This window comes from Symphalangus syndactylus, chromosome 5 (genome assembly GCF_028878055.3).
Source record: "Symphalangus syndactylus isolate Jambi chromosome 5, NHGRI_mSymSyn1-v2.1_pri, whole genome shotgun sequence".
Lineage (NCBI taxonomy): Eukaryota > Metazoa > Chordata > Mammalia > Primates > Hylobatidae > Symphalangus > Symphalangus syndactylus.
In genome coordinates, this window is record NC_072427.2 from 97,434,477 (window position 1) to 97,460,854 (window position 26,378).

At 37.3% G+C, this 26,378-nt stretch overlaps 1 protein-coding gene across 2 annotated transcripts in view; it reads left to right on the top strand.

Moving 5' to 3' along the window:
• PAXBP1 (PAX3 and PAX7 binding protein 1) overlaps positions 1–26,372 on the top strand; it is a 38,528-nt gene extending 12,156 nt beyond the window's left edge. Inside the window, exons 7-18 of one of the 2 annotated variants that reach the window (XM_055279521.2) lie at positions 401–590; positions 4,319–4,442; positions 8,461–8,560; positions 8,648–8,763; positions 10,999–11,198; positions 14,300–14,444; positions 15,105–15,226; positions 16,274–16,350; positions 16,717–16,783; positions 21,645–21,791; positions 22,869–23,023; positions 25,202–26,372. In XM_055279521.2, the coding sequence (XP_055135496.2) occupies positions 401–590; positions 4,319–4,442; positions 8,461–8,560; positions 8,648–8,763; positions 10,999–11,198; positions 14,300–14,444; positions 15,105–15,226; positions 16,274–16,350; positions 16,717–16,783; positions 21,645–21,791; positions 22,869–23,023; positions 25,202–25,319 (1,561 nt within the window). In that variant the 3' untranslated portion in view covers positions 25,320–26,372. The other variant, XM_055279522.2, reaches the window with a different exon arrangement.
• Positions 26,373–26,378: the final 6 nt, after the last annotated feature.

Below are 26,378 nucleotides of genomic sequence, written 5' to 3' on the forward strand. Positions count from 1 at the left end.
CCCAGCTTCAAAAGCTAAACAGAAGATGACTTCATACTTTGTTCTGCTACCTTCTTGGATTACTTCTGTGGAAGCCTCGAAAAGTTATAAAAAATGCCACTCCATGATCTTGTTGAAGACATTTCTGAGTTTGTACCTCTTGGACTCTGAAAAAGTGTAGTCACGCTATGGGGGGAAAAGCAAAACAGTGAGATTTTGGTTAGCCCACAAAACTGCGAAATCTGTAAACTGCCATTTTTTGTTTTTTTGAGAAAAAAAGCAGTACAGAGGAAAAGATGCCATTCCAAATATGTTTATGTTCTAATAGTGGAACTAAATGCATATTTTAATATTGCAAGAGTCCTGACGGCATAGACCTTTGGATGTAAATGTGTTATATTTATCCTTTTGTGTTCCTAAGGTTGGACTCCATGAAAGAATTGCACAAAACAAATCGACAGCAGCATGAGAAACATCTGCAAAGCCGAGTGGACTCTACCAGGGCTATTGAAAGATTAGAAGGGTCTTCTGGGGGTATTGGTGAACGGTATAAATTTTTGCAAGAAATGCGAGGGTATGTCCAAGACTTGCTTGAGTGTTTCAGTGAAAAGGTAAGAATGCAAAAATACTAATCTCTTTGAATAAGGCAAAATTAGGGAGGTCTAGATGGCCTTGTGTAGAACATTCCATAATTCTCAGAAAGTACCCATTGAACTCAACATTAGAAGTGATGAAAAGTCATGCTTCATTTTTCTTCACTTCATTAGTGGCATTATCTCTTAAGGGCAATATAATACCTTTGTTGAAAACAGAAATAAAGATAATATCTTAAAGCACATTTAAATAAGACTTTGGAAAGTCTTATTTCAATATGGTGGTAGATTATTATTGGCCTGTGCTGAATTCGTAGGATATAAGGGACTCATCTGATAAACTTTTCTTTTATGGTTCAGGTTTAAACTTATTTTTAAACTGTTTCTACAAGCAATTCTAAATATGCATATAAAGTTGCAAATTTTTATTAGTTTTTTTTTTTTTTTTTTTTTTTTTTACCCTGGATGATTACCATTGTTGCTAATAGTTTTTTATCTAAGTAAGCCTATGCTTGATTCCTTTCAGAAACCATTTCATTGAATATCATTTTTTCTAAGGTTTCATTTCTCCCAAGTTTATTTTTTTCGATAGGATAGTCAGTTGACAAAATGTTTGGCATTCTTATACCATTTATTGTTTACATTTAAAATTAGGTGCAAACAGCTAATTTCTCAAATGACCTCCTAATTGATTTTTTTCTTTAAGATAAAAGTATTGGTTGAGGCACTGGTTTATAAGCATTTGTGGACTTTGCAGCCTTATCTTTTTAAAAAAAAAAATTAAAACTGTGGTTCTTAAATATCCTGTCTGAACTTTGGATTGGAAGGCACATTTCCCTTTGTTATTGGCTATGTAGATTAGCTTAGAATCTGTAAGCATATAGTGTGGTTAAATATGTATTTCAACTTTTGTTATCTTTGTTGATTACTTGAACACCCTAAAACCAATGGCTAGGAAAAGATTATTGCCAGACTATGTCTTCCTGATGGGTCTTTCTTCCTGATGGCTCTTAATGGTTCCAGTCAGTCTGTGGCCAGATTCAGGATGAGATAACATTCACCATGTCCTCTCTGTAGGGTTTCTCATGTTTTGTCTTTATCATCTGGTTTCTGGAGAAGCAGCTGCAGTCTGAGTTATGATACCACTTGTGGTTATCAGTTGCTTAGGGTGGGGAAGAAGTATAGGCTTGTCTGTATTCCTCTGTGCCAGGAGCTGGAGTCAAGATTGGAAGTGGAACCTAAGTGTCAAGAGTTGACAGTCGTGTCCTTCCTACTGGCAAAACTCTTCTGAGCCCAGTGGGCATGGTGGGAGCTGGTCTCATAACCTTTGTGACTAGAGAAAGGATCTTTTTCTTAAACTATACTTTATGAGTTTGTCCCTGGAGAGCTGCTTCTTGAAGTATCTTGGCGCTTGCTTTGGAACTTTCTTGAGTAAATTAAGACATTCATAATTGCAAACACAATTCTAAGAAATTTGACAGTAATATGATCAGCTAGATCATACCAAAAGTAGGACAACCTAGTTTATAGTTTTTAATTGTTGAATTATTAGTGTACTTCATCTCTTGATTACCTTGTTCCTAGAGAAGTTTACTTCAGATTATGCTAATGTGGTTATACAGAGTCACTTAGATTTTTTGGAACAAATCTTAAACCTTACACAGTGACTACATTTTAATTAAAAGAGAGGTAGACATAGCTTCATTTAAAGATGAGTATTCTAACATTTTCATGTGTATTTCATTTTATTAAGAGTACTGCTCAGCTTAGATCTTTAGAAGATAATCTTAAAAATAAAACAAAGAAAAAACAAAAAAGAGTACTGCTGAGTTGATAATATCAATTGTTATATTGGAGATACTTAGAAATAATTGGATACTTTGAATAATTATACTATAATATTAGAGTAAACCGTAAAAAGATAAAGATCTCTTTTTTTCCTCTTCGCTTATGAAAGTTTAGGTGGTTTTTAAACTTAAGTTTTAAATATTTGTAAATCATTTTAACTTGCCATTGTTTTTGTTTCCCTGTAATTATCTTTTTTGGGTTCTTTGCCTTAACTTTGGCCCTAAAATGGTAATAATTGGTGAGAGTTTTGAGTTTGGAGAGGATAAAGAAATTGTCATGGTGCAGACTCTTGAGATGAATCAATATTATTAAGAAATTTGAATGAGAACTGACAGTCTGTTTAGGGCTTTTATTCTCAGTAGAGTTTTTCTCTGGACCTCCAGTAAAAGGCATTCCAGTTAACCTAAAGAGAAAAACTACATTGTCAGAATCTTAACTATACGTTGCAAAATTATATTCTGTATGATGCCAACTTAGGTGGGTAGTTCCTACAGTACAGGAAGCTTAACAATCTCTAGGACTGAAAGATAAAAGAATGCCTCTTAGGCTCATTTATCTTTAGTACTTCATGGTTTTTTTTAAAAAAAATGAGGGCATGGGGAAGTGTAAATGGCAATGTTATGGCAGTAATTGCTAAAAAAAAAATCAGATTATAGTAAATTTTAATGATAGAGTCTCTGGACTCAGCTATCAAGGATAATCATTGCAGATTTGGGGACATTGTTGCCCATGGTGTGGCATATTAAAGAACAAAATAACTCCGTTAGTTTGACCTTTGTGTGAACATTTGCTACTTTTGCAATGGAATCATGCAAGTATATAAAATTGCTTTTATTACAGACATCTTTGTATTCCACCTGCCTTTTTTTATTTTCCATTTGCAGTCTGTTCAGTTCAGGAAGCTGCTATAACACTTGGTGCCAGTGTTCCCAAACTCTAAATAATGTGTTTTCCATTTGCACTAACCATCAGGAAACTAGAATTTCTGGTTTCCTCAGGTATGTGTAGTGGTCATTAGTGTTATGTGAAAGTTTCATAGCATTTGATTATAACATAAGGTATTTATAAAGAGAAAGTTTTCTGTTTTAAATTAGCTCTCATGTTCTTTTGCGTTCTATATGAATCAAGTAAATGCTTTAGGGATATTAACCTGGAAAAAATTATTGACTTTGTAAGCTCACAATTCATGTAAAGAAATTTTTATAAAATATGGAAGAATTTAAACATTTGACAGGAAGAGAACAACTTTTTAAATTTGAGATATATTGATTTCAGAGAGGTTAGTGATAGCTGGAAATTTTATTCACCCTAGTAATTATTTTGTTTACATTAAAAAATTTGTAATAAAGCTACAAAAGTTAACAGATTACTGTAACATACTTGGTACATATGAGTGGCAGAGCAACTGAAATGTCCAAAATTGGAGAATTAGCAGACTCTTGTTCTTACCTACTTATAGAGCCATTGCACTGTTTTGGTATCGCACAGTGATAATGTTTCACTTTGAACTACAAAAATGGCAATGCAGATAATGCTGCTGGAAAATTAAAAATAGATATTAAAAAGACTTCTAAGTGCTTAAATATTCTCTAAAGGAAAAGCTCTAAAATTGTTGACATTTCTTTACTTGTTCTATGAATACTGAAGTGTTACATTTCTTAACTAACGTTTGCTCCAATAACTAGGCACTGGACATTATAGCTCTGTGCATGGATTAAAAGAAGAAGTGTCGTTTCCCAAACGTAAAACTGAATTTGCTACTTGTATGCTGTTGGGGATTCATGATTATTCTGTCCATAGAGAGGGTACTTTTTCAGAAATCCGGAAATAGTATGGAACCCTCAAATAAATAAGCAGCTGAGGAGTTTGGTGTTACGGAGTGTGTTGTATTTTTACAGGTGCCACTGATTAATGAACTTGAATCAGCAATACATCAGCTGTACAAACAGCGAGCTTCCCGCCTTGTCCAAAGACGACAAGATGATATTAAAGATGAATCTTCGGAGTTTTCAAGCCATTCAAGTCAGTCCATCTTGAAGGTTTTTATTATTCATTAAACAACCTTGTTTACTTAGTGCAGCCTAATTGAAAATTAGAGATCTTGCAGCTTTTTTTTTTTTTTTAAAGAAACAATTTCCTTGCTGTTGTGTCAGGTAGATCTAAAAATGGTAACAGCATGTACTTGAATTGTGTTTAAGAAAATAGAGCTTCACAAAGGAGCTCAAAAACATGTGCTAAGATTCTGTCAGTCTTCTTATTCTTTGGCATATTTTTTCACTCTCCTTTAGAGTATAGAAAAGACATTATCAGTGTTCTATGTTAAAACCATTATCTGTTTGGCCCTAATTGGTTTTTTCCCACATTTTCATTCAAAACACCAATACAAATAAATGTTTTTCTTGATCACAGTGAAAGTTTGAGTTTAGGGACTGGGACATTTTGTGGGTAGGGGGAGGGAAGCTATAACTTAACAAATGACACAACTCCAAGATTAGGAGAGTTTTGAGCTTCATCCTCTGGATAAAGCAAACTTTTTGTAATTTCTTCTTAAATGCTTCTCTAGTTTGCCTTATGTACTGTGTTTTTTAGTAAGTCAGTTGGTGCTTACAATTCTTGAAATTTTGTATACAAATGGATAGAAATTGAATTTATACTTCCATTACTATGACATGTGTTATGGAAAACCAGAATTGGAAACCTCTTGTTAAATAGTTCAGCAGAGGTCCTTTAACTAGTTGTTTTAAACCGTTTAGTTCCTTTTTTTCCGTTGCCCTCCATATTCTTGAGTGCGCTAATAGGAATTTTCCTAGTGTGAATTCCTTGTGGTTTCTTTTGTCATTTCTTTGTTCCCTTTGTCAGCATTTCTCAAATGGAAGTATGCATCACAATTACCTGATACTCGTTTAACATACAGATTTTCTGGTTCTATCCCCAGTGATTCTTGCTAGGTCTTCAGCATCCAGAAATTTGCATGTTAAACAACCTCTCCAGGTGATCAAATGCAAAGAGCTCTAATGTTATTGTTTCAGAAAGCAATGCTTTGCTATACATGGTCTCTAAGTCAGAGAGACATAGGATCCCTGAAAAAGCATCCTCCTATATGTCAGATGGGTTTTGGAGAGGCATAAACAGATGGTAATACGGCCCTCATAGCTGAGGTAGACTCAGCTATGAGCCCTATAAATGGCTGTGACCTTCTGTTTTTGCCACTGAATTTTAAATTGGATTATTGACATTAGCCACCTACATGACTCATGCATCCCTCCCAGATCACTTTTGATCCAGACAGAACCAGATTTCTGGGAGATTACAGGTAACCATTATACTACAAAGGGAGGTAATTTTCTTTTAAGTTAGATGGTTTGTGTGAGCTGTACATTTCATCAAATACCTTTTCCCATCTGTAATTTGTTCTTGAGAATATGGAGCTATTTACTTAGAGGGAATTTGAAAGAAGAGTTGAATTATGTATATTAATTTGATTGAAAGTTGGAAAGAAATTAAAAGATACTGAGAAAGTGAAAAATACAGTCCTAGAGGGAGTTTACATTAATTGCCAAAGATTTGAGGAAAATTACATGGGATGCTGGAGAATCAATTCATTTTCTGATCTGTTTTTTAAAGAAGTATAGTCTGAAATTCATCTGTTTAGATTTATAAGCACTTATCTGCAATTACTGTGTATAATTCTTACAGAAATGGAGGAGGCTATCACTTGAGTCATGTTAGACTCACCTGTCTCCTCCAGTGCACATTTTACAAAACCTATACATGCAGTGATGTTTTAAGTATAATGATATTTTTTTTAATTTTTTTTTTTTTTTTTTGAGACAGAGTCTCACTTTGTTGCCCAGGCTGGAGTGCAATGGCACAATCTCGGCTCACCACCACCTCCGCCTCCCGGGTTCAAGCAATTCTCCTGCCTCAGCTACGCCTGGCTGATTTTTGTATTTTTTTTTAGTAGAGACGGGGTTTCACCATGTTGGTCAGGCTGGTATTGAACTCCTGACCTCGTGATCCACCCGCCTCAGCCTCCCAAAGTGCTGGGATTACAGGCGTGAGCCACCGTGCCCAGCCGTATAATGATATTTTTAACAATATTTCTTGAATGAAGGAAAACTCTTGAGTCTGGAATTATTTTTATAGTTTGGGATATTTTAGCTAATTCATCTGGGGTGTGTAGTGAACTCACATCTAGGGCTGGGACATCTTTCTGGTTTAGTAATTTTTCATTATAGTTGATGCACTCAGGAACATACCTCCTTCCTAATTTCAGGGCTATTTTGAAATATGAATGAAAAGCTCAGTAAAAAAAGTCAACTTTTAAAAATAGTAGGGTCTAGCTGGGCACGGTGGCTCATGCCTGTAATCCAGCACTTTTGAGAGGCTGAGGCGGAGTTCGAGACCAGCCTGGCCAACATGGCAGAACCCCGTCTCTAAAAATACAAAAATTAGCCGGTGGCGGGTGCCTGTAATCCCAGCTACTCAGGAGGAGGCTGAGGCAGGAGAATTGCTTAAACCTGGGCGGCGGAGGTTGCAGTGAACTGAGATTGTGCCATTGCACTCCATTCTGGCCGACAAGAGCAAGACTCTGTCTCAATAAATAAATAAATAGATAGATAGTAAGGTCTGATAGGATATTCTGAAGTAAGAGCTGAATTTTGGTTTTGTTTTTCCTGTTGCTGATTTTGGTGACACATCTCTGTTGATATCAGTAAATATCAGTTGATAAGTAAAAAAATCTGCAAGTCTTAACTTGGATGTCTTTCATCTTCCATGTACTCACCTCCCTCCCCTCTCACCCAGTCCTTTGGGTTGTTTGCCTCCCCTTACTATCATATCTTCATAGTATGGAACTAAAACGTAGAAATGAGGGAAGTACAGTGGACAAATGTTTCCCCCACCCCTTCTTCTACCTAAGCAAGAGATTAGGGGAGTCTTTTTTGATTAAAGAGAATAGGTCCGAAATAAAGACCCTGAAACACGAAAATCTGGGGGTCTCCAACAAAAGAACTGGCTCTGTGCCTAGTGATCCGATGGAGACACCTCTGTTAGACAGCTCCTACCCACACACACAGCTTCCAATCTTGCTCTTCTGTATGAACAGGCAGTTAACGATGATCATAAGGACCAACCTGAGCAGCAGAACCAAAGGGACTGAGGAAACAGACAGTGCTGGTACAAGTATGCAAGTTTTCTGTAAACAGGATACTTTCAAACAGTTGACAGCCCCAGGGAGATAATAGAAGGTATCCTACTCAACAGCAGTATAGAATGCTGCAGAAGAGGAATATTGTAAGAATAAGAACTATCTCTTGAAAACTAAAAATATGATAACTGAAATATAAATTTAAATAGGATTGGAAGCTAAAGCTAGGAAATTACCCTAGAATGTTTTTTGAGAAATGGAAAATAGGAAGACCAAAAAAATAAAATAAAACTATGCTGTGAAAGAGAAAGATTAGCATTTGAGAAGGCGGAAGTTGGTCCTGCTCAGATGCGGTTTTCAGATGCCTTGTTCTAAAAATAGTGATAGAAAACAAATTTCTACAAAGCAAAATTACAATAAATTTATTAAACTCTTGCAACAAAGCTGTTTTCTTATGTCTTCCTATGTTTTCCTGCTGTCATATCATTCATTGTGATGCTTAAGTTCTTCCTCCTTAAAAATGTAATGTATTATTTTTCCCTTTGCCCAGGCAATTTAGAGTTTTAATTTATTTGGTCATCATGATAGCTATTCCTGAGAGCTGTCCTGTTACTTAGACATAAAAATAGTGAGTAAGCCCAATTACGTATTTGTAGAGTTGTTGAACTCTTAAAAAGAAATCACTTCTTTAATTTTTCTACTTTTTAAAATGGGAGCGCAGAATAATATTGAAATTCGTTCTAAACCAAAAACCTACCTGGTTTACCAGTTATTGCAGAATCTTGCCGTTGAGATTAGCAAGGAGTCTGTCGTAATGGCTTATTCTGTGCAAACTCTTTCCTCAAGATTGTTGAAAGATGGCTTTTAATTTTAACTGTTGTTGTTTTGCAGACAAAGCTCTGATGGCACCAAATCTTGATTCCTTTGGACGTGATCGGGCACTGTATCAAGAGCATGCAAAACGTCGCATTGCAGAGCGGGAGGCCAGGAGGTAATTCTCAAAACCCTTGCTCTTGGCTTGTTTGGGAAGGGAGGAGTCTCTTTTATCTAGTTTGGGAACTTGATGTTTATTATTTAGGACTCGTCGTAGACAAGCCAGAGAACAAACCGGTAAGATGGCAGATCACCTTGAAGGCCTTTCCAGTGATGATGAAGAAACTTCTACAGATATTACTAATTTCAATCTGGAAAAAGGTTAGACATTTATTTGGAAATAAGACTCATCATCAATTTAGTTTCTACTTGGGTATGGTTTTCACCGTGAAATGGTTTGAATCTTCATGGTCTCTGCATTAGAACCAGACACTTCTTTTTTAATTGCAGAAATTTGCATGCCTTTGTATTAGTGAATATCATGATGAATTCTCAAAAATAGGGGTAACACCTTCTCATAGGATGTACTTAGTATTTGCGTAATAAATGTTACTTTTCCAAATGGTAGAATTTTAAGTGACTGGAAATGTGTCAGGTCCTTGAGGGCAGCTCTCACTGCAGCCTGTCTGGTCTGGAAAGGTAAAGCTTGGCAGTAGAGCACTCAGCCCTGAAGGAAACTCTTGATTTGGGGAGTCATGAGTAATCTCACCTTAGAGGAATGGTTAGTACTATTATGTGCCAGTCATTTTCAGAAGGATCCCAAATAAAAGTCTTCATTTCCCACCATTGGCTATAATTGTTTGGAATTATATCAATTGCACACCATTTGGAACTTCGTTGGAGAAGCTTCTTTCTCTTACTTTTTTTACAGCGAACATTTCTAAACAGAAAATTTGAAAGACTAGCACAGTGATCATCCACATACCTATCACTCAGATAACAATGCTTATGATTTCACCAAGTTTGCCTGGCTCTTTATACAAGGAGATGTCTGTGTTTGCTGAACCATTTGAAAGTAACTTACAGACCTCATGGCTCTTCACTCCCCAAAATTTTAGAGTGTGTTTCCTCTAAATGAGTATATTTTTCTGTATAATCACAGTACTATTATCTTTTTTCTTTTTTTAGATGCCTGTTCTGATTATTTCTTTTTTTAGCACAATAAGAAAACAGATTTCTTAATATCATGTCCATATATAATTTTTCTCAATGGCATCCTGGAAAAACCCTTTTTAGGAACTATTTTTATGGGTTATTTTGTGGTTTTTGAAAGCAGGATCCACCTAAGGTTCATGCTCTGCATTTGGTTATTACATTTTTAAATCTAGAATAAATGAGTAACCCTAAGAACTCTCCACATTCACACACCCACCCCTATTGTTCGTTTAAGACACTAACTTTTTGAAGAGACCAGGCCACTTCTCTTATAGACTGTCCTATATTCTAGACTGGTCTGTATGTTTCCTCATAGCATTGTTTAACTTGTTCTTTGATCCATTTCTTGTAAACTGGAATTTAGGTCTGAAGGCTTAATTAGATTTAAGTTAAACTTTTTTTTTTCTTCCCCAAGAATAATTTATACAGGATGCCGTTTCATACTGCCTAAAAGCACATGACAAATGTTAGACTGTCCCCACTATTAGCAATGTTAAGATTTATCTTGCAGTAAAGGTTCTCAGAACATTATCTCACCATTGTAAAGATTTCCTTTTTCCCAAGTAATCTGGGACATCATAAGAGTTATCTTATTCTTGGTCGGGCACAGTAGCTCACGCCTGTAATCCCAGCACTTTGGGAGGCCGAGGCAGGCGGACCACTTGAAGTCAGGAGTTCGAGACCAGCCTGGCTCACATGATGAAACTCCATCTCTACTAAAAATACAAAAATTAGTTGGGCGTGGTGGCACATACCTGTAATCCCAGCTACTCGGGAGGCTGAGGCAGGAGAATCCCTTGAACCTGGGAGGCAGAGGTTGCAGTGAGCTGAGATCACACCACTTCACTCCAGCCTGGGTGACAGAGTGAGAATCTGTCTCAAAAAAAAAAAAAAAAAAATCTTATTCTCAAATAACTTTTCACTTAAAGTTCCTAGCATCCATTCAGCTGATAGTTGGCTATGTCAGTTACTATAATCACCAACAGAGTTTGAATGAAGCAATGTGATTAGGGACTGATTATGATGCACAGCTGTTAATCTGCACAGTGATTTGTGAACTAAAAGTCTAGCAGCACAATTACTTATGGCTAATATACCATAGTAACTGAAATTTGAACCGTCTTGTTTGGGAACAGGTGTTATTTAGCCAAACTCTAGTAGAAAAATTGTACATACTGGAACTGCAAAACAAGGACTGGCTGCACTTTAGTTTACATAACAGACAAATTGAAACTTCAATTTATTTTTTCTTCTAAATTGTGACTAACAATTGGCCCTTTGTTAATGAGCGTATCTTCTGATACTGAAGCTACAAAGAAAACACCGAAAATATTGGACTGTTTTTTTTTTTTCCTACTTCATACTAATGTATGGTTCTCTGTGGGGTTTTGTTGTTTTTAGATCGAATTTCAAAAGAATCCAGCAAAGTTTTTGAAGATGTCCTTGAAAGTTTCTATTCAATTGACTGTATTAAATCACAGTTTGAAGCATGGCGTTCAAAATACTACACGTCCTACAAGGATGCTTACATTGGCCTTTGTTTGCCAAAATTATTCAACCCCCTCATACGACTTCAGCTCCTAACTTGGACTCCTCTTGAGGTGAGTGGCTTCTGTCACTATTAGAAAGTGTTATAATTTGATATCTGGATAATTTTAATCTCAAAGAGATGTAAGCTTAAACAAAATATTTTGCAGGGGTGATAGGGCATAGGCTGTAATTGATACAGATTGTATCTGGTTATAATCTTATGATCTTTCCTTTTAAGTTTCATGTCTTCCCAGCAGAACTATGTGTTTTGTTTTTGTTTTTGTTTTTTTTTCAGTTTACATATAATCCTTTTTTCAGTCAGCTAAAATTATATGCAGTAACACTGGGATATGAACATGAATAGTAAGAACTTGGTCCTTTGATCCTAGAGGAACTCAGAACCAGATGGGAAAGCACAATGAGGCAGGTGTGAAATGAGGACATGACCCAAGTCAGTTGTCATGGTGAGAAAAATTGATAGGCCAGGCATGGTGGCTCATGCTTGTAATCCCAACAGTTTGGGAGGCCAAGGTGGGAGGATTGTTTGAGCTCAGGAGTTCAAGACCAGCCTGGGCAACAGCAAGACCTTGTCTCTACTTAAAAAAAAAAAAAAAAAATTAGCTGTGGTGGCATATGCTCATATTCCTAGCTACTTCGGGGGCTGAGGCAGGATTGCTTGAGCCTGGGAGATCCAGGCTATAATGAACTATGATTGTGCCACTGCACTGCAGCCTGGGTGATAGAACAAGACCTGTCACAAGAAAAAAAAAAAGATAAGGAGGTGGAATCAAGAGGACCTATTGGTCTGTCATATAAGGGAGGGGGCTAGAATTGACTCTGGAGGTCTAGCGGTGATGTTTACAATGTGGTTTTAGAAGTTACCAACGTGGGTGAAGCTGTAGACACGGTTGAGATTGGCTAGGTTGAATTTGTGAACTATAAGGAAAAGGGAGCTGAGGTTGATGCCATGGAAACACAACTGAAAAAAATGTGAGCTCTGAGAAGCATTCAGCTCACAGCTCCTATTTCCTGTGTGTTCTTGGCCAGACCTTCTGAAGTTTTGCTGTGTGCATGAGTGTCTTGGTAGACAGCAAAGGCCCAAGACTGTATTTTGGAGTTGTTTTTCTGTGTCCCCCACTCCTCTGCCCCACAGTTTCCAGCTGTGTCAGCCTTCCTGAACTCCACCCTCTGTCTCCTCCACTCAGCAAAACTGCTCTGCTGTCCTGAACTAGCATCTCACCTCATTTGATTCCTTTCTTTCAAGGGTCATAGTCTTGTGCTGCCTATGGTCCATTGTATTTTGTCCAGTTCTTTTTTATTTTCTTCAACTTTTAAGTTCCAGGGTACATGTGCAGATTTGTTACATAGGTAAATATGTGCCATGGTGGTTTACAGCACAGATCAACCCATCACCTTGGTATTAAGCCTAGCATCCAGTAGCTGTTGATGCTCTCCCTCCCCCAAGTCCCCACCCCCACCCCCCAACAGGCCTCAGTGTGTGTTGTTCCCCAGTATGCGTCCATATGTTCTCATTGTTCAGCTCCCACTTGTGAGAACATGTGGTGTTTGGGTTTCTGTTCCTGCATTAGTTTGCTGAGGATAATGGCTTCTAGCTCCATCCATGTCCCTGCAAAGGACGTGACCTCGTTCCTTTTTATGGCTGCATAGTATTCCATGGTGTATATGTATCACATTTTCTTTATCCAGTCTATAATTGATGGGCATTTGGGTTGATTCTATGTCTTTGCTACTGGGAATAGTGCTGTAGTGAACATACATATGCATGTAGCTTTATAATAGAATGATTTATATTTCTGTAGGTATATACCCAGTAATGGGATTGCTGGGTCAAATGGTATTTCTGCCTCTAGATCTTTGAGGAACTGGCACACTGTCTTCCACAATGGTTGAACTAATTTACACTCCCACCAATGGTGTAAAAGTGTTCTTTTTTCTCTGAAACCTTACCAGCATCTGTTGTTTCTGGACTTTTAAATAATTCCCATTCTGATTGGCATGAGATGCTATCTCATTGTGGTTTTGATTTGCATTTCTCCAGTGATCAGTGATGTTGAGCCTTTTTTCATGTTTGTTGGCTACATGAATGTCTTCTTTTGAGAAGTATCTGTTCATGTCCTTTGCCCACTTTTAATGGGGTATTTTTCTTATAGATTTAAGTTTCCTGTAGACTCTGGATATTAGACCTTTGTCAGATGGATAGATCGCAAAAATTTTCTCCCATTCTGTAGGTTGTCTGTTCACTCTGATAATAGTTTCTTTTGCTGTGTAGAAGCTCTTTAGTTGAATTAGATACCATTTGTCAATTTTTGCTTTTGTTGCAGTTGCTTTTGGTGTTTTTGTCGTGAAATCTTTGCCCATGCCGATGTCTTGAATGGTATTGCCTAGATTTTCTTCTAGGATTTTTATAGTTTTGGGGTTTGCATTTAAGTCTTTAATCCATCTTGACTTAACTTTTGTATATGGTGTAAGGAAGGAGCCCAGTTTCAATTTTCTGTATATGGCTAGCCAGTTCTCCCAGCACCATTTATTTTTTTTTTATTTTTTTTTTTTTTTGAGACGGAGTCTCGCTCTGTCGCCCAGGCTGGAGTGCAGTGGCGCAATCTCGGCTCACTGCAAGCTCAGCTTCCCGGGTTCACGCCATTCTCCTGCCTCAGCCTCTCTGAGTAGCTGGGACTACAGGCGCCCGCCACCACGCCCGGCTAATTTTTTGTATTTTTAGTAGAGACGGGGTTTCACCATGGTCTCGATCTCCTGACCTCGTGATCCGCCCGCCTCGGCCTCCCAAAGTGCTGGGATTACAAGCGGGAGCCACCGCGCCTGGCCCCAGCACCATTTATTAAACAGGGAATCTTTTCCCCATTGCTTGTTTGTGTCAGGTTTGTCGGAGATCAGATGGTTGTAGGTGTGCGGTCTTATCGCTGAGTTCTCTATTCTGTTCCATTGGTCTATGTGTCTGTTTTTGTATCAGTACCATGCCGTTTTGGTTACTGTGGCCTTATAGTTTGAAGTCTGGTAGCATGGTATCTCCAGCTGTCCAGTTTTTAGTTGTTTACAACCAAAGGTTAAATCCAGTTCTTGTTTCTCTTATCATAGCTGGAAGCAGAAATAGCCACTATTTTAGTATTTGAGTAACCTTTTAAAATTCTTTTAGGCAAAATGTCGTGACTTTGAGAATATGCTGTGGTTTGAATCTTTGCTGTTTTATGGTTGTGAAGAACGAGAGCAAGAAAAAGATGATGTAGATGTTGCCCTACTACCTACCATTGTGGAAAAGGTGATTCTTCCTAAACTAACAGGTAAATCTCCTGTTCTCTGAATTGAGCATTCAAACACACTGGCTTTCTCAAATCTATTTTTATGAGTTTATAATTCAGAGCATGTTTCCTTATAGAAATGACGTGAAAAATAATAGTTACCACCTGGCCCAGAGATGGCTAGAGGGCAGAGGGGTTCTTATCCTGGGACTTGAAGACCATTTTAGGGTGGGCCTGTAGTTGAGTGCAGTAATTGCTTCATAGGTGAGGTTTAGAAATTCAAAGACTGACTGAAGCAAAATTATACAGAGTTTGAGGAAGGAGGATATGCATTTATGTGAGGAGCAATTAAAATGCTTTCAGAAGTTCCTCAAAAAAGATTAGGAATCATTGATACAGGAATCTATTTTAAATACCAGAAATGTTAGTTTGAAATTCTTGATGCCAAGACAACATTTCTACAGAAATCCTCTTTTTTCCTAATCTTTATTTTCCCTGAGTACCAGAAATAAGAATCATCTATTCTCTCTCCACATCCCTATCCCTCCAAATTTCCACAGTTAATAGGACAAAGAAGACTAAAGCTTACATTGTAGAGAAAGAGGAAAAATAAATTAGGATTGGCATTAATAGAGGTCTGCTTGACAAAAAATTAAAGGTACAATTGGCTTCTGTGTCTCAATCCTCTTTTTTTCTTAATAGTGATAGCTGAAAATATGTGGGACCCTTTTTCTACAACACAGACTTCAAGAATGGTGGGAATTACACTAAAATTAATCAATGGATATCCTTCAGTAGTGAATGCAGAAAATAAAAACACACAGGTAATTTAGTATCTTTGGAAGGCTTTTTTTTTTTTTTTTTTCCTCTTTCTATTGAATATGAGCAAGCACTGAGAGAATGAGTGGTTATCCTAAACCAGTCAGAAATCTGGTTCTCCCACTTGGGCCATCAGGGCCATTAAAGCCTGAAATACACAAAATTTGAGATGTTAGTTTTTTTTTTCTTTTTTTTATACCTAGTCCCTCAGAGAGATGTTAGTTTTCAGTTTAAAAAAATCAATATGGAAGGAAGATGTCATCATTTTAAATAGCCTTTCATTATTTTGATTTCTCACTACCACACCTCAGTCCCAATCCAACTAATCAAATATCCTTTTAAAGACTGTATTTTCTTGGGGGGAAATGAGAAACCAAAATGTTAACAATTGATAATTTAAGCTTGTCCAACCTGTGGCCCATGGACATGTGGCCCAGGACGGCTTTGAATGCGGCCCAACACAAATTTGTAAACTGTCTTAATACATGAAATTTATGCACAGACGCCGCCCCCCTCCTTTTTTTTTTTTCTTTTTTTTTTTTTTTTAGCTCATCAGCCGTCGTTAGTGTCATTGTATTTTATGTGTGGCCCAAGACAATTCTTCTAGTATGGCCCAGGGAAGTCAAAAGATTGGGCACCCAAACCATTTAAACAGCATATAAAACAACTAGATACTGTTTTATAACTAGTTTCCAAACTTAAAGTTAATGCTCTTCAGGGGCCATTCGTAGAAGCTGTTTAAATGTAGAGAAGGTGGGTGCTCTTTGTCATTGTTGAATTTTCACTTTGAGAACTAGATTATGTGTCTGGTTATGTATCTTTATGTAGACTAAGGGATTGAAAGATTTCTAAAGCTTTATTGCTTGGCAGTTGTTGAGGAATGAACTAATAGATTATTAAGTATTAATTACTTTAGGGTCTTCAATGAGGAAAATTAAAAATTTGAGAAACTAGTTCACTCAGTTCAATATTCAGTTACATGATTTGGAATATGGCTTATTTTTCTTGTCATAGTCCTTATTAAAATGTGTGATCTACTTTTAACTCTTTAGGTATACCTAAAGGCACTTTTATTGAGAATGAGAAGAACTTTAGATGATGATGTATTTATGCCCTTATATCCCAAAAAGTAAGTAACTCTGAAGAACATTAAAGATAATATTCTCCATTGTCTTTCAGAGAAGGCTTATAAAATTCTGAAAAACTAGCTTGAAATACAAACTTCAACCATGTAGTGTATTACAGAGACTAGATTAGTGGCGAGATTGTTCCCTTAAGCAGAATAAAACAATTAATACTCTTACGTTCTCCCTGAGTGTCTCATAATAAATTTCCATTGCCTTTTTAACATACTATTTTCCAGAATGCAATTATTTGAAAAATTTAAAAATTATTTTGTTTACCTGTTTTGTAGAAAAATCTTTTGTCTAGGAATCATATGGCACCTACATATAAAATATCTGATCATGATATGTTTCTCTTTTTTTTTACTTAGTGTCTTAGAAAATAAAAATTCTGGGCCTTACTTGTTTTTTCAACGACAGTTTTGGTCTTCAGTTAAGGTACGTGTCCATAGACTATCTAAAAGACTCAGATTTCGTTTGACTTCATATATTACATTTTGTAGAGTGTTTTGTTTTTGATTAACTCCATAGGCTTAGATCTGTTTATATATATACCCAAAATCCCTATTTTACAAAGTAATTTTATTCCAAAAGTTCATTCAAGTTTGATATTTTCACAGGAGAAAGTGATTTTTGAGTTCCAAAGTAAGGTCCATCGTACTCAACAAAATGCCTGACTAAGCCACAATTAATTTTTTCAGCAAGTAGACTACAGTAGTCCTCCCTGTATCCATGGGGTATATGTTCTAAGATGCCCAGTGGCTACCTGAAACCACAGATAGTACCGAACCCTATATATACTGTTTTTTCCTCTACATACATACCTATGATAAAGTTTAACTTATAAATTAGGCACAGTAAGAGATTAACAATAACTAATAATAGAACAATTATTAATAACATACTGTGGCAAAGGTTATATGCATGTAGTTTCTCTCTCAAAATATGTTATCGTACTATGCCACAGCTGACTGAAACCATAGATAAGGAGGACTGCTGTAGCAGATACTCTTCTGAGGTTTGGGGATATAGCTCTGAGTAAGCTAGAAGTGGAATCTGTGGAGTTCACAGTCCAGCACAGTTGACAACAAATGGGTAATCTCAGGTGTGATGAGTTATGAAAGGGGACATTCAAGGTAATGTGGAACATATGACAAGGGGCACAGAGACCTTGACTAGCCAGTCCCGGAAGATTTCCTTCCACCCTGAGGAAGTGATATTTAGATCATTAGACCTGGAGAAAAAATAGGAGTTAGCCCTGAGGTGAAAGAGAGCAGGCTACGCTGGAGGCGCTGAAGAAAGCATAGGACAGCTGGAGTGAGCAAGGAAGTCCATAGTCCAGATGATAGAGGATCTTGTAGGTCATTTGAAATACTTTGGTCCTTATCCCAAAAGTTGTATAAGGTATAATTTACATATGGTAAAGTTCACTCTTTTTAGTGTATAGTTCTGTAAATTCTGATGAGCAGATACAGCCATGTTATCACTACCAAAATCAAGATATGTAAAACTTTTATTGTCCTGAGAAATTCCCCATTCTCTTTTGTAGTCAAGGTCACCACAAGCCCCTGGCCACCTCCGCGTCTATGTCCTATGAAGAGAAGGGAATTACATGATAGGCAAAGTCTTTTGAGTCTGGCTGCTTTCACTGAATACATTTGAGGTTCAGCCTTGCTGTGTAGGTGCACCAGAGTTGGGTTTTGGTTTTCATTTAGTCCCTAATTAAGGGACATTTGGATTGTTTCTCTTGGGGCTCAGAAAACAATACTGTAAAATGAAGGCCTCAGAAACAGCCTCAGAAGAACTTTTTCTTTGATCTTCTCCTGCCCACCTGTCTTTCAATCCTGCTCCCTTGAGGGTTGCCATAGAAACTAGAATCCCTGTTGCCCCAGGCGGGTCATAGACACCAGAACCCCTTTTCCGCAAAGCCAACCATAAAACCTAAATATATTACTCTTAATTTTGCCTCTGCCTTTCTGTGTAAAAACTGGCCATAAAATATCTGACCTACCTTGTTTGATTATAGGTCATAAAACCCCCATTCCAGAGAGGGTCCTGCCCCATACCCAGAAAGAAAGAATGCTGCTCAGAGAGGCCAAGAAGAATCTGGACGACAGGCCTTGTTGTGTGTCTTCTCTTGAGCAGTAGATCATACCTTTTTGTCCAGTCATGTTTCTGCATGCCTGTACATATTTCGTTAAACCTAAACATAGTAGACCATTTCTCCTCCATCTTTGGGTCTTTACTCTGAAGGCTCTCATGTTACATAAAACTGATCAAGTAAATTTATATGCCTTTTCTCCTGTTAATTTGCCTCGTCAGTAATTTTCAGCGAAACTTCATAGGGCAAAGGGGAAGCTTTCCCTTGGCCCCGACATTTCCAATTTGGTTATGAACAGAGCTTCTATAAGGGTGTAAGAGCTTCTATAAGGGTGTTCGAATATGTAAGTTTCATTTCATTTGGGTGAAACAGCCGGGCAAAGCTGTCTTCCAAAGTGGCTGTATCATTTTGTGTTCTTACCAGTAACCTGTTACTGTCCTGGTTATTCCTTACTCCCACCATACTTGCTGTTGTCAGTGTTTTGCTTTTTAAGTCATTCTGCGGGGTGCAATGTGGTATCTCATTGTGGTTTTCATTTGCATTTCCCTAGTGACAGTGTTGAGCACGTCTTCATGTGCTTATTTGCAATTTATGTATTTTGGTGAAATGTCTTCAAATCTTTTGCTTAGGTTTTAAATTGGGCTTTCTTCTTACTAAGCATTGAATTCTATATTCTGGAGAGAAGTCGTTTATCATATAAATGATTTGCAGATTTTTTTTTTTTTTCAGTTTGTGGCTTATCTTTCCATTCTGATAGTCTTCCATATGCAGAAGTTCTTAATTTTGATGAAGTCCAGTTTGTCTTTTTTTCCTGTTATGGATTGTGCCTTAGATGTCATATCTAAGAAATCTTTGCCTAATATGAAGCCACAAAGGTTTTCTCCTATCCTTTCTTCTAGAAATTTCATAGTTTTAGGTTTTACATTTAGGTCTGTGACTCTTTTCAAGTTAATTTTTATTATAGGGTGTGAGGCCTGGATTAAGGTTTACTTGTTCCAGCACTATTTGTTGAAAAGGCTATCCTTTGTCCTGTGAACAGCAAAAATTTGAGACAGGTCTCAGTTAATTTAGAAAGTTTATTTTGCCAAGGTTGAGGACACACCTGTGACACAGCCTTAGGAAGTTCTGATGACATGTGCCCAAGGTGGTCGGGGCACAGCTTGGTTTTATACATTTTAGGGAGACACAAGACATCAATCAATATGTAAGAAATACTTTAGTTCCATTTAGTTCCATCCAGAAAGGTGGAGACAGCTCAAAGCAAGGCCCCCCCATTGGGGACTTCCAGGTCACATGTAGGTGAGAGAGAGATGGTTGCATTCTTTGGAGTTTCTGTTAAGTTTTTCCAGAAGAGGCAATCAGAATATGCATCTATCTCTGTGAGCTGAGAGATGACGTTGAATAGAATGGGAGGCAGATTTGCCCTGAGTGGGGTTCCTGGCTTGAAGAGGCCCAAGATATTTCCCTTTCACAGTCCACTGAATTGCTTTTGTACCTTTGTTGAAAACCAGTTAACTATATATGTGTGTCATGGAAGGGTTTAAGGTAAGTAAACAAATTGCCTTTTTTTTTTTTTTTTTTTAAGAGACGAGGTCTCGTGTTGCCTAGGCTGGTCTCAAACTCCTAAGCTCAAGTGGTCCTCCTTCCTTGGCCTCCCAAAGTACTGGGATTACAGGTATAAGCCACTGTGCCCAGCCATAAATTGCCTGGCTCAGCCTTCCGAGTAGCTGGGACTACAGGTGCCCGCCACCACGCCCAGCCAATTTTTTGTATTTTTAGTAGAGACGGGGTTTCATCATGTTAGCCAGGATGGTCTCGATCTCCTGACCTCATGATCTGCCTGTCTCAGCCTCCCAAAGTGCTGGGATTACAGGTGTGAGCCACCGCGCCCGGCCGTAACCACAGGTCTATAAATTGCCATTTTTAAGATTACTCTGTCTGCTATGTGGAGATAATAGATTGAAGTAGGTATGGATAGTGATAGTGAAAATGGGAACTGGTATTTATTGTGTATTTTAGGGGAACCAGTACTTATTGTGTGTTTACTGTGTACCAAGCACTGTGCCACACCTTTTACATAGATTATCTTGTTGAATCCTCAGAATGGCTCAATGAGGTACACACTGTTTTTTCACTTTACTGATGGGGTAGTGAGGCACACAATAACCTGCGCAAGGTCATTTCCATTGGTAATTAGAGATGGGAATCAAACTCAGGCCAGCCTGACTCTTGAGCAGCTCTTCTCAACTGGGCTTCTGTGGGAGACTTAATACCTAATGCCTTAAGGCCTCCATTGTCTATAAGGAATTCTTTTTCCCCTGCATCTGCAGTACTAGCTATGTATCATTCTTGGGAGAGCTGAGTAAAGAGCCACACAAAATCACTTTCTGTAGGTTTAGAACTCTTGCCGAGCCCTGCTTGAGAAAGGCTACTCCATGCTCTTGCTCATAATCACTGGAGTAACCGCAGGGTTCTGAAAAGATTAAGGTGGGTCAGATTCGGGGGATGGCAGCAGGAACTGAGGGAAATGGACAGACTGGATGGTGGTGGAGACACACAACTTGAGAGAGAGGTCAGGAATGACCTCCAGACCTCTGGCACGAGCAGCTGGTTGAATAGTGTTACCATTTACTAAGTTGAGAAACAACTGGGAAACTGTAAGTTTTTATGGTGGGATGGGATGGGGCTTTCATTTTATGATGATAGCTTTCATTTTCTATGTATCGATTGAGCTTGGGTAGCTTGAGATGCCCAAGTGATATAACTTGGTTGTAGTTCATGATACGTGGTAGCCATGCAGGGTTGTAGTCAGACTCTCCCATCTTTTGTGGGCAGCGCAGGGCAGGGTGGGGGTATGCAGAGAACCAGCTAGAGTGTAATTTTGAATGGAGGACACTTACCTAAGAATCAGCACTCCCTGATAGTACCGTCTGCAATGATGGAAAATGTTCTGTATCTATGCTGACCAGTGCTGTAGCCACTAGCTACATGTGGCTGTTTCAATTTTGACTAATTAAAATTGAATATTCAAATGTAACCATTCTAGGAAATATTTGTATCTTTGAAAGTATTAATATCTCTTAGTACTTTGGGAAGACATGGTCTGCTGTATTTCATATGGTGTTTTACTCTGTAACTTATTTACTTTGTACCTAATCTAATTGTTTCACATTACCTATTTTTTTTTCTTCTTTCCAGCTGTTAGGCAATTTTCTTCAGTGGTATGGCATTTTCTCAAATAAAACTCTACAAGAGTTATCAATAGATGGTTTATTAAATCGATATATTCTCATGGCTTTTCAGAATTCAGAATATGGAGATGACAGCATCAAAAAAGCCCAAAATGTGAGTTAAATGCATAGTACAGTTTTTAAAGCATATAAGTTAAAATGAATTAAGTTTTTGTTTGTTTGAAGAGAGATGTGAGAATTTTATGAAACTCCTTTGATTACTGGACTTGCATGTAAGGTTGACAGTTTGCCTACCCAGGTACCCAGGTAGTTCCAACCCTCTACAGCATTTTTTACATAAAAATGCATACTATTATATATATCCATCTATATCCATATTTTTATAGATATTAATGAAGGTTTTAATATTTTTATAGGTATAAATAAAAGTTTTAATTTCAGAATAATAATAACCTTATTATCTTAACCTCAGTCTGGGCCAACTCGACTTCCCTTAGCAGCATGCACGGATGTCTACTCGTGGAATTATTGCAGGGGATGGGGGTGCTGTAATTTCATTTTTTTTTTTTTTTTGAGATGGAGTCTCGCTCTGTCACCCAGGCTGGAGTGCAGTGGCGTGATCTCGGCTCACTGCAAGCTCCACTTCCCGGGTTCACGCCATTCTCCTGCCTCAGCCTCCCGAGTAACTGGGACTACAGGCGCCTGCCACCACGCCCGGCTATTTTTTTGTATTTTTAGTAGAGACAGGGTTTCACCGTGTTATCCAGGATGGTCTTGATCTCTTGACCTCGTGATCCGCCCGCCTCGGCCTCCCAAAGTGCTGGGATTACAGGCGTGAGCCACCGCGCCCGGCCTGTAATTTCATTTTTATACCACTCATTTTTACATCAAAAGCTGCTGGAAAAGGAAATTCAGTTTATTTAGGTCATCCTAGAAGACTGGAAAATGAAGCAGTTGGTTGTCAGTTTTATGTTACTAATTTACTCAAATATTGGACAGATTATCTTTTGCTTTGAGTGCCTAACCCATTGGTTGGGGTAAAAATTCCAGGTATATTGGTTTAGTTAATGTAGGAAGTCAGATTTAAAAGAATATTTCTTCAGAGTAATTGCTGTAGCTCAGAAGCACGTCTTCTGGTGAAATACATTTATACCCATTACCTAGACTTTGCTTTTAATACTTTAATTTATTCTGTCTTAACTATTTTATTTTACATCTTTCTTCTCCACAGGTAATCAATTGTTTCCCCAAACAATGGTTCATGAATCTGAAAGGAGAAAGGACTATTTCTCAGTTAGAAAACTTTTGCAGATACCTCGTACACTTAGCAGATACAATTTATAGAAATAGTATCGGGTGCTCTGATGTGGAAAAAAGAAATGCAAGGTAATTTTGTAATTAATGAAATGGTAATCTAGAGTTGTTTAGTTGCCAGATTTAGTATTAAAATGTTTTAAGTAGAGATGTTTATATTTTAGTTTAAATTGTATGTTCACTTAGTATTATAAACCTACCAAAAATGCACATAATTTTTCATTTTAGCAGTTTTTACTTTTTTTTCAGTATGTTATTTATGAAGATACTAAGGAAAGACTTCTGGTAAGGACCAACCCTCAGGGGAGTGAGTAAACGGTTGTTTTCTCTGTCTCCCTCTTTGAAGAATTAGAGAGGTCTCAGACTCTCTTGTTTGGAGTTTCATTATACAGATGTAAATTCAAGTTTATCTCCCAATTTGGGGAGATTTTTTGTTTTAATATTATGAACTAGAGGTTATCACTCATGGCTTTTTGGGAGCAACTTATTTCTAATTTTTATCAAGGGTTGTAAGAAAAGAGTGAATGAACCATTAGCCTTTCTGTGGACATTAATTTATGGATGTTCAGGTAATTCTGGGATAAATCTGTAGCATAAAATAAATAATAACACTAAGTAGGGCAGTTTGAAGGAATTGTCTTTTTAAAATTTTAATTTCGTATATCTTCGTAATGTCAAAGTTTAATTTTTGTTTAGATCACACCATTAGTCATACCCCTATAACAAAACCTTCTTCTGTTCCCTCATTTCCCTTTCTTGAAAAAGGACCTATTTTCCTGCAAGAAAATTGGATATTTTTTCCACAATAAAATTAAAATAGCTATTAAAGATTTTAGGCCGGGCATGGTGGCTCATGCCTGTAATCCCAGCACTTTGGGAGGCTGAGGCAGGCGGATCATGAGGTCAGGAGATGGAGACCATCCTAGCCAACATGGTGAAACCCTGTTTCTACTAAAAATACAAAAATTAGCTGGGTGTGGCGGTGCGTGCCTGTAGTCCCACCTACTCGGGAGGCTGAGGCAGGGGAATTGCTTGAACCTGGGAGGCAGAGGTTGCAGTGAGCTGAGATTGGGCCACTGCATTCCAGCCTGGTGAAAGAGCAACACTCCGTCTCAAAAAACAACAACAAAAAAGATTTTAATGGTAAAATTCTTTGGCAGGTTTTGGCTGATTTGATTTTGTTCTTAGTGTGTGCCATTTTGTTATTTGTTGGCACTAATATTTTTTCTCAGTGTGTTTTCTACTAGATAAATTTTATCACATTTTAAACTTTGATTTACATATATTTAAGTGTTTCTGTTTCGGAGTTAAGTATCAACAAATAGTGTTTACTTTTCTACAGAAAAGAACTTTAACAGTTATGTAAGCACCTGCTTTGTGCAGTGCACATAAAGCAGGTTTCATGTGGGTTGCAAAGTTTTGCAAATTCTAATTCTTCCCTAATAGGTGCTTACTACAATTCTGTAGAAGAGATGAGACAATTACTAATGTCATATTATGTCTTGTTTCTCATGAGTGGTTTAAGCTAAATGTTAAAACAGTCATTCTTAAAGTGTGGTCCCTGGACCAGCAGTATCAGCATGGCATGGGAGTCTGATAGACTTGCAAGTTCTCGGGCCCCACTCTGGGCCTCCTGAATAGAACTCTTAGGGTGGGGCCAGGGATGATCTGCATTTCAACAATCCTCTAGGTAATTCTAATGTGTGCTAAAATTTGAGGATTACTTCCTAATAAGAAAGTAGAATGACTTCTAGCTGGGGTGAAAAGGAAAGTCAGATTATACTTTATTTAGTGAATTTTGGTGGAGTGGAAATTATGCTGGATCTTGACAGATTGGTGATGAAGAGACACAAATAACGATTTGTGTTCCAGGTATACGCTAAAAGAGCCAGGACTCTGGTTTGGGAAGGAATGGGAGACAGGCCTCTGAAGTAGTTTGAAAACAGATTGCTTTCTTTTCTTTCTCAATATTAATGAAACTCATTGATCTCAATGAATTTTGTTTTGTTTTTTAAAATGGGTCCCCTGTCTCTGGGCTAGTCATTTAAACATACGTAAGTTTTGTTCTATATGGATAAATGTAAACTTTTTTTTTTTTTTAACATGCTGTAGCTTGCGTATCTGTTTCCCTTTGAAAATGTGTGCTTGGAAAAACTGATTGCAGAAGCTCTAAAATAGCCATGAAATCAGTAGCAAATTTTCTCTTAGATGTACTAATTAATGAGATGCTGCTATATTTTTTTCTTTTAGGGAAAACATAAAACAGATAGTAAAACTCCTTGCAAATGTTCGAGCTTTGGATCATGCTATGTCTGTTGCAAGTGACCACAATGTGAAAGAATTTAAGTCTTTGATTGAAGGAAAATAGATCTATGAGACTGAAAAACCTATTTGCTTGATTACCATTCCCAATGTGTAAATTTTGTATATATGTAAAGTTTCTTAAACTGTAAATTAGCAATTCTTGTTTTAATACAAAAAACATTATATTCAATACAGTGTCCTTAAATGATATTTCTTCAGAATGAAAGGAATTCAGATTATTTCTAGGAGTCTATGAATGTTTTCTTTACTGCCTGTCATACTTTGTTTACTGAAGTATTTTGTATGGTCATTTAAATTAACCCTCTCAGTTAATTGTCCCCTGTAAACGATGTGTGCAGTGTAAATTGTGTAATTATGCATATATATATTTATACCACCATGGACTTAACTTTCACACTGGAAATTTGTGGTGTTTTTCTACAGAGGAAGCCTTTTAACAGCAGAAAATTATCCAGTAGCAAATTGTCTTAGCGAAATTACTACACTGTTGTAACAAAAGGGCTGGCAAGTGACTAAATGTTCATTACCTTTTGGTTAGCGTTGCTATCACTGTAGCTGTGCTGCCTTAACATTGAGAGTTGAGTTGTGGACTTAGTCATTGAGTGAATGTTGAACTTTCTTCCTTGAATCAGCGTTAGAGTCAAATGTGGGTTTAATATGAATGCTAAATGATATATGCAACATAGTTTCAAATGGAACATAGAAATTTCACTTTTGCAAATAATAAACCCACAACCTACTTGCATGGTTTTGGGCTGACCGTTCTGTCTCATTCATGATTTTACTCCCTGCCCAGCTTGCAGATACATGCATTTGAATTTTAGTAGTCTGTCATATTTAAAATCCCACATATGTGAGTTAAATATGCAATAAAGAATACGCCTTGCTGATTAGCCACACCCAGGCAATTTAATATCCATGGTCTTCTATAATGTTTATACCACATTGTAAATATTCAGAGAACTTGTTTTAAAGTTTATGCTTTCTGATTCTGTGATTTTCAAAAGAGGAATTTTTTTGGAAATTAAGGACTATCGTTTGATAATTATATATGTAATTAAGCTTTAGCCAAGCATTAAATTAATTTTTAAATATATCCTTT